At 41.8% G+C, this 9387-nt stretch overlaps 1 protein-coding gene across 1 annotated transcript; it reads right to left on the minus strand.

Moving 5' to 3' along the window:
* Positions 1–738: 738 nt before the first annotated feature.
* On the minus strand, positions 739–1851 carry LOC115363927 (somatostatin receptor type 2-like). The gene has a single exon (XM_030058278.1). It carries the CDS (start codon positions 1849–1851, stop codon positions 739–741), a length of 1113 nt encoding a protein of 370 aa, XP_029914138.1.
* Positions 1852–9387: the final 7536 nt, after the last annotated feature.

Consider the following 9387-nt stretch of genomic DNA (forward strand, 5'->3'; position numbering starts at 1 on the left):
TACCTACCCCTTTTGATTTTTCATGCTGTTCTGCCATTCAGTAGTCTCACTTTCGCACATTATCTACAGTCAGTCCACTCCCAAGAAAAATATCCTGCATATCAGGCAGGAGTGAAAATACAGAAATGATAAGATTGCCAACTGTATCCACAGCTTGTAATTGTTTTACAGCGCAAGAACACACAGTTATGTTGTTATTTCGACATAATATAGAACAATGGAATCTTAACACATGACCTCTGCTGTAAAGGAAATTGTGTATGCACTGTAGTTCTTGTTTCCTGGGGAAAATCCATGTCTCCCAGGGGACCATGTACAGTGGGTGTTAGTGTCCTGGCAGTGTCCACCTCAGTTTCAATACAAACAGGACAATCAGTACAGCTTTCAAGGAAAATACAGCACAGAGCAAACATATCTGTATGCACTTATGATTATGTTACAGTTGAACTGTTTACAGTCACAGAAACCCAACAGTGTGCCACTGTGAAAATAAAGGCTGATAGAGGAACAGTGCGAATCCAATCTTTTCAGTTTTTAATTTCTAACAGACCTTTATCCTCGGTAATAAAGTGGCATGTTCTGCTTTGAACTCCTTGTTTGATGTTTAATAAGTATTTTGTCCCCTCTGATGTGACTTCACAGAGGCTGATAGGAGCTGGTCATTTCCAGTTTCAGAGGGAAGGTTGGGTGTGTGTGTGAGTGTCTGTGCGTGTGTGTGCCTGCCCTATCATCTGTCTCTCAGATGCTGGTCTGCAGGTCCCCATTGAGCAGAGTGCTTTGGGTTTCTGTCGGATCATTCATCATGCGAGACTTATCCTGCCGGCTATCGCTGCGCTCGATCTCATCCAGCCCTCCTACCTTCTTCAGGCACAGTACATTCTGAAAGCTCTTCTTGAAGTTCTCCGACAGGAAGGCGTACAGGATGGGGTTGGCGCAACTGTTGGCATAGCCTAGCACCACCACAAAAGCAAAGGTGCTCCTCAGGATGGGAGTGGTGCTGATGGTGCCTGTCACCGAAGTGACATTGAAGACGTAGAAAGGCAGCCAACAGAAGACAAACACCGCCACCACAATGGACACCATCCGCGTCACCTTCCTCTCTGAGCGCTTCCTCTTGCTGGAGCCCACACGGATGCCTGAGGACTTGACCTTGATAATGATGAGCAAGTAGCAGAGGCAGATGACCATGAGGGGCAGGAAGAAACCCAGGACGAAGGTGTAGAACATGAATGCTGTGTAGTAGGCCTCTTGAGGCTCAGGCCACACGATGGTGCAGAAACAGCCATTGTGTTTTGTGATCACCCCACTGTAGATAACGATGGGCAGGTTAACCATCAGTGACACCCCCCACACCGCCACGTTGATAGTCTTGGCCACGCGAGGCTTGCGCCACTTGGTGGACTTGATTGGATGCACCACAGCCAGGTAGCGGTCGACGCTCATGACCGTCAGGCAGAAGATGGATGTGAACTGGTTCAGAGAGTCTACAGTCATCACCACCCGGCACAGCACCGGACCAAACGGCCAGTGGACCAGTGCCAATTGGATGGCGATGAATGGCAAGCCCAACATGAAGAGTACATCGGCCACCGCCAGGTTGAGGATGTAGATGTTGGTGACGGTCTTCATCTTTGCATATCGCAGGATGACGTAGATCACAAGGGCATTTCCACAAAGGCCCACAGTGCACACTAGAAAGTACATGCAGGTGATGACCACTGTGCTGGTCCTGTTGAAGCTGTGGTCTGTGTAGTTCCCATGAAGGTCTGACTCGTTGCCCTGCATGAAGCTGTCGTACATGAGGGGCTCTGACAGGTTTGGGGGTGATGATGGGAAGATCCAAGACTCCATGGTACCTCAGTGTCTGTCTCTGGTAGTCAAAAACATGAATTAAAGCATCCCACCTGCAACAGCTAAGTCAGTACAGCAGTGTAAAATATATCTATTGCTTCTCAAAATGAACGTGAACCACTGAATAATGCTGCCAGTTATGGCCTAGTCTGACTCACAAGATGCAGACTGTAGGTACAAGCCTGCCGCTGGCTGACTATTTCAATAGGAACTGTCCTCCCCTTCCGCTAACCTCCAACACTATTTTGCAAGGGCACCGTCACTGCATTCCAAGTTTAGTGCTGCCCAAGACAACTGTGATTGATTTCAAGAAATACAAACAAGCCAGAGAGTTTTTCCCCCTATAGTAGAATGATAATGGGATTAGCCAGACCTTTCTCCAGTGCTGGCACAGTGTTAAAGCAAAGTGTGGTCTCTCTATGTGACACTAGTTATGGTATAACTCATTGGTTCTCAAGTCGGGGTATGCAAACCCCTACGGGTAGGTTGGAGTACTGCAGGGATATGTTAGATTTCTTCAAAAAATATTAATTTAAAAAAAAACATCAGTCATGAAAAGAGAAAGAAGTGAAATAGAAAGCACCTATCAGGGTGTACTTGGCTGAAAAAAATATTCCAGTGGGGGTACATTATTGAAAAAAAAAAAAAAAAAAAAACTTGATTAACTGGTCTAACTGACTGGAGAATAAATTTTAAAAAATCCTTCTGGTTCGTATTGATTTTGTGCTTTGTACAGCACAGAGATCCATGGTCACCATCTTCTCTAAATGCTGGATGGAATCTGTCCTTCCTCTATTCAACTGAGAGACTGCTTACTCATGTATTTTAGTGTGTTGACTCAATTGATCTGAACGCAATAAGTGTCCATTACATGTGCTTTTGTAATAATAAAAAAAAAATGCACGATTGATGATATACTGTACAATAATCTAATCTGTCCCATATCAGCTGGTTCTTATCAACCTGAGCAAAACTGCTTTTCTTCTTAATGCTTTAGCATATATTTACCCATGTGCTATCTCAACAGGGAATGCTGTTTCATTTCACTTCTATGGCTGGTGGTTCCTCAGGTGTGTGCTATGCAGGAAATACACTGATTCTGTTTCATGAGGACAGACCAGAGTGATGGTTCATGTAATAACAGCTGCTTAGAAGTCCCTAAAGATTTGACTGTCACAGCTGAGGCAGTGTGTTGTACCTGTGACCAGAGATTCCCTGTTTGCGTATTTGGCCCTTCTCTACCTGCTACTAAGAAAAAGATCTCAGCACTCCCTTCAGCATAAGGTCTCCCTTCTGAAATGACTTCCTTTCATACCTACCAAACAGGCAATTAGTCTGAATTCTTTGTTGACTGAAAATTCTTATTTATTAGGGGGTGGGCATGGGTGTAAATCCCAGTCTAAGTAATTGAATTGGGGGAATCACCATATTGCCAATCACTGAGTCCTGGCAGAGTGAGATTGAAGTGCTTTTCACTGCCCATACACAGGATGAGGGGATGGCCTGACAACCTACTATGATGCCAATGTTAGAGGAGCTTTTATTATGCCAATTTATCATTTCCTCCATGGCAGCAGGATGAAATTAACACTGCCTGGAGCAAAAACTGTTGTTCTTCTGGAGCAGGTGACCGAATATGACTGATCAGAATGTTAAAGCTCACTGAAAGCAAAATGGAAACCTAGTTGGGTATTAAATGGGTGTTTACTGAGCCAGGTCAATGGATACAGAATAATGTAACAGTGTCAAACACTTGGGGAGGGGGTCTTTTTTATTTCTTGCATGGTGTTAACTAATTAATTATGCATATGGAAACAGACCAACAAAATGAAACACAATGTCCTCTTTAAATAAATCAGTGTGGAGCTACTGAAGTGAACAGGCTGTGCAAATGGATTCTATAACAAATCTCTAATGTGTGCACTGATATGGGCAATACTCTATTATATGGCTGCAGGCTCATGATTGAATATTATTGTGACACCTTTTAAATTATTTAAGGCTTCACTGCTTGAATAAATGACTATACTATGCAACAGGTAGGCCAGTATTTCAGTAAAATCCTTACTTCTGAGAAGCATCTGTTATGTGATGCTGCCATCAAACCAGTGGTAATGCATATCTACTGAACTCGTGCTGTTTTTTTTTTTTCTTTTCTTCTTATTTTATCATAATATTTTTCTCCTCAAGTGCTCAGGGCCACGAATAAAGCTCTTAAGTTTTGCTTTAAAGGGCTAAAAGGCAGGAGACTGCCTAACTCAGAGAATTACCCTCAATTGCTCCTTGCTAATCATGCAAATCCAGCTTTGATGGGGAAAAAAAAAATTAAGATCGAGGTCATGTCGGGAATTTCATTAACAATGTGGGCAAACTTAGAATGTTCAGTCCTATAGCCGCGATGATCATTAAAAATACAGTATTAAGCTTTAATACAGCATACGGGTCTGGTTTGTGGTATTAAGTTAAATACATTTGTTTTCCTAAAACATGTGGAACTCCAGATGGAAAATTGAAGAGTGAAAAAGCTGTATTAGTATTATCGGTTGCTTAAATTTAGACTGTAAGTTCATTTTGTCATATTTATGTAACTTAATTTACATGGCATAAAGGAAATATACGCTATTTTCTTACAGCAATTTTGTGCATCTAATGAGACAAATCTGTCAGTCCATGCAGTAAAGAGAACGCTGTCTTACCTGGAGCCTGTGGGATGCAGTCTCGCTACTGGGGTAAAATACTTCTGTAAGGATAAAGTGGCTTATGTCAACATTCATGAAGAATCCCTTTCTCCTCTATGAAAAGCAGTAGGTAAATGTATTCCTCACGGTTTGTTTCAGCCGCATCAAGGTGTAAAAGCTCTCTGTATTTTGTCTGTCCCTGTGCCATGACATGTCTTCGATCGTGACCCGTAACGTGCATTATTTACGAAGAGCAGATGACTGCGCGGGGATCAGGTAAGTTCAAAACGCGTGCAAACGTCTCCGCTGCGCTCTTGGCGAGCCGCGCGCCAGGGAGCGCTTCCGGCAGGGGAGAGAGAGCGCGCGCACTGCCCCTGCCCTGGCCGGAGCCTGCAGGACTGACGAGGTGCTGCTGGAGATAACTCACCTCGGGACGCCAAGGGCTGCTTTTGTCTCCTCTGCCTGCCGATTTGCAGTCCAGCATACAGATGGAGCCACTGTTTTTAGATCAGGCTCCTCATTAGAGCACACTTGCCACAGCTTTGCACAGCCTATGATGTGTTGACGCACACATTTACAGCACCATAACTGCCTGTGAAATGATGTCCCTGAGCACGGCCTTATCACCTTTCACATACTTTGAACGTTTTGATATGTTAACGTACGTTTAGTCAGCGTAAACATTTAGAGATGTAAAGTCAGACGACTGAAACTGTCCACATGACGTTTGAGGTGAAACTGATTACAAACGTCTGCACAAGCTGGAAACCTGGTTGGTGGTCTCAGTACCTGGACATGCAGATCTAACCTTTATGTCCAGTTTGCAACCAGGCATGACGCTGCAACCTATATTTTGATGAGACAACTCTTACTGTGAAAATTAATTGACTTACATAAAGTATGTTGCACAAGTTGCTAAGCATCAGTTTCTTTACTTGGGAGCATTTGACACCCACATTGTATTTGTGGCACTGAATACACACAATATAATAGAGTCATGCACTGTTAAATACACTAGGCATGTTTGGTAAGAGCATAAAAATAAATCACACATCATACCCACTGACTCAAATGCAGTTATCTTCCCTTTTTACACCATCTTTTGAAAACGTAATGATGAAGAGCATAGGAAATAGCTACATCTTTGTTTTAGCACTTCTATTACCTAATATTTATTTCCGAACCTGTCCTGTTGACATGCATTGTAATTTAAATTTTAATGTGATGCAGCCTTGAAATCAGTTGGTGCATTTTTTTCCCCACAGCTTTTAAGACAGAACAAAGTGAGCAATTATACTGCCCCTTGAATTACAAAGTACAACTTCAGCCAGACCTGGTAGGAAAAACATAAAACAAAGTGCTGTCTGGATGTGATGGATGTGTCAGGCACACTCATCTTCTTACTAGTAAGTTGGTTGGTACTCGGTAGATAGTGTGGGCATGCTAACAGTGTTTGATTTTGTGCTTTGGATATTCAAGTCATGCTTGTTCTCCCACCTGTGTCACTGGTGAGTGACACTTGTGACATCCCATGTTATCTGACTTGGTTAGTGTTATCTTTCATTCTGACACTTCAGGGTTTGTTCAGTGATATTGAAGGGAGAAAACATTTCCCAGCACACTTTGCTTTTGTTTATAGGCTATATCCAACACCTGATGCTTAATTTCCCTGTCCACCTGGTCCACTTCTCACCCCTGCCATATATCATTCTCTAGCAAACTTTGAATAAAAAAAAAAATGCAGTGTGATCTGGTTAGATTTCTTCTCACACTATTTCATTTCTCACTACCTTGTACTGTGATTGATTATTTGTGGTGTGTTGGAATGGGAACATATAAAGCTAAAGCTACATATTCTACAACAGTATGACTCAAAGGTTGTTTACTTGCCCATATCAGTCATATTGATTTCACTCCTGTTATTGGTGAAAACTGAGGATACCAGAGAAAAAAAAATGTTTTGTCAGGCCTCCAAATGGTGACCTTAAATCTGCGGGGAGGAGGGGGGACTTTATAGACTGACTCGCAGTAGATTCAAACAGCAATGGACAGTTTGATGTGTCTAAAGTCACATGCAGACTAAAAGGTTGAGGCTCACTCCTATAAGATCTGTCATTTGTAAACGGCCACAGCTTCAACGCAGATGCTCCCCACAAAGGTGCAATACAAGTTAACATCCAGAGACACCTTGCAGTGTCTTTGGAGATAAGGAAAGAAATTAGGAATTCAAGGTAACAAGAACAACTCCTTCAAAAGCGTTTTAATACAATCAGCACTAATACCAAACAGTGATTTCAGAAGCATACGGTGTGAAGAGTAAATCCAGGAGAGAGTTGCAGTGAGCAGAAGTCCATATGTTTTTTTGGTTTAATGCATAGTACACATCTGTGAACAGAATGAAATAAAATGAAGAGTAAATCTTTTTAATCTCATGTTGCAGTTTCCTGAAGGATATAGTTATATGTGTGGAGGCTAAGACAGATGCTTTCAGTTGCAGAGGTGATAAGGACAGTTTGGTCACATTTATCCAGCTGAACTAAAATATGTCTAAATTCCTGCATTCTGTCTCTCCTGAGTCACAGTAATATCGCTCAGCTCTGGGCTTTACACTCAAATGTGTAAAGCATAGCATAAAGTGTGCATTTTTTCCCTAGCAGGCTGTGTTAAAGCGTGCCCTCCCCTGAGGTTTGGCCAGGCTGCCCAGGATAACAGATGGCGTCAGGCTGGCAATGTGCTACAGGTCCGCTCTTGGTTATGTGTTATTAGTAAAGGCTCATTAGACAATTTGTTTGTAGTGGGGCCTTTATCGACCACCCACTGGTTTCCTAAGCTGTGCTTAGCTGGGCTTCCTCCACTCCTCCACTCCTTAATGAAGGAATTTGCTGATGGAAGGCAAATAGATTTTTTTTCTTTTTCTTTTCTTTTCTTTGTTCTTTTTTCTTTTTTTCTTTCTTTTTTTTTTTTGAAAAAGTCTTTGACAGATTAAATAAACTATCTGTAATATCTCGACAGCATCCATCCTCAGCTGAAGTGGTTATAGCAGCACAGGAGGATTCATTCAGGGTGTCAGGCCAAAAAAAAGTGTTGGTATTTGCAGTCAGCGGTGTCTATGAAGCAGCGTTCTGATGCTTTGGTAAGATTAAAGCTCATAAATCAGCCCTCAGCCTGTTCCTTCCCATCCTTACATCATTTCTCCATTGCTTTCCTCCAGGTCCCAAGGCACCAAATGCAAGAAGGAAAAAAAGCAGCATTTAAAAACATATCTTTATGCAAATCCCATACATTTCTCCAGCATATTCGATAGGGTTCTGTATAGCCTATTTACAGTAATGCAATTATATCTGCCCACCAAGTTAAGTGTATAGCAAAAACTACAGCTGCGTCTGTTTTCTTAATACGAAATTTTTGTATCTGAGGATATCCCTGAGTTGTTGTGAATTAAATTGTGTTTCTCTTTGCAAATCTTTGTGTTTCCACCCACTACTAGTTTGCCAGGTCCAAGTTTGTTAACTCTCAGGCAAGAATGCATGTGGCATTTTCATTCTGACAAGGTCACAAATCCACCAGAGCTGCAATATTCATTCATGGATGATGGGTAAATTTTCAGGAATAATATTTAACACTAATTAATCGCCTGTCACACAAATAAAAGGGTCCTCTGAGACAAAGTACATTGTATAAGCTACGCTGCTACATGAATGAACTGATAAAATGCAACTTGTCAGACACTTAGATGGGAGGATGGGATGGTACGATCAATCTGACTGGCTGTCATTATGAGTTTTCCAGTGACATCCATATGCAAACTGCCCAAAAGCATGACTGATAGCTAAGTCTGTCTCCTTTTTTATTGGCAATTTACAAAACATAAATGAAAACAAATGTTAGTGGTCTGAGACTTTGTAAGTCTGAGCTTGTTGAAACAGTGCGTAGAATACAGTAGAAAGACTGTCATCCAAGATTAGAGGTTTATGAAAAATGAGGCGCTGTACAAACACATTGTGATGTCTGAAAGAATAGTTGAAGGTCTTTTTGCTACAAATCATCTGCATATCAGGATGATGTGAATCCAGAAAAATTAATTTGCGTTTTGTTGAGTACAGTCTGTCAGTGTCCATAATGTGAAAGAGAAAGATGAAAACAGAATGAGTTTCTGTCTCTCAGCCTCTGTTCCTGTAGCTGCACAATCTTTTCCATAGTGATCCCCTGTATTGTAAACTTTCTTAGGAATGTTGAAATACAGTACTCGACTAGCAAACGTGTTCAGTGTGTTAGGCTGTTTAAGGGGTTCCTCTTCTTCTCTGTCTAGAAAACATATAAAATTTTAAGAAGTCTTAACATGCAGACTGTTCAAGAGTTACAGCTTCAGCTCCCGTCCCAAAACCACTTTGCAGAATGATAGAAATCATCTGGTGGATCTAGAGGGACTTAAAACTCCTCTGTGAAACTATGGACTCTATCATTTTGCTAAACGTAATTGCATTAAACTGATCATGCTTTTTTTAAGATTATTTTTTTGGTGTTTCTGCTTTACTTGACAGTCACAGCAAAGAGAGACAGGAGAGGCATTGGAGAGAGAGAGGATGACATACAGCAAAGGGCCTGAGGTCAAATTTGAACCCAGGACGCTGCGATCAGGACTCAGCCTTACTACATGGTACGCACTCTTATCTGGTGAGTGACTGGCACCCAAGCACCGTGATCTTTGGTCAAACAAGGATATTTTGCTGTAGCATTATGCAATATTCTCCCAAAAGAGTGGTTAGAAATTTGGACTGGACAATAGAAGCCTGATAGTTGTGGAAAAAGAAGGTATGTGGGTAGTGAACAGTCAGTACTGTTGTGCAAATGGTTTGTT

The sequence above is a fragment of the Myripristis murdjan genome, chromosome 8, assembly GCF_902150065.1.
Source record: "Myripristis murdjan chromosome 8, fMyrMur1.1, whole genome shotgun sequence".
Lineage (NCBI taxonomy): Eukaryota > Metazoa > Chordata > Actinopteri > Holocentriformes > Holocentridae > Myripristis > Myripristis murdjan.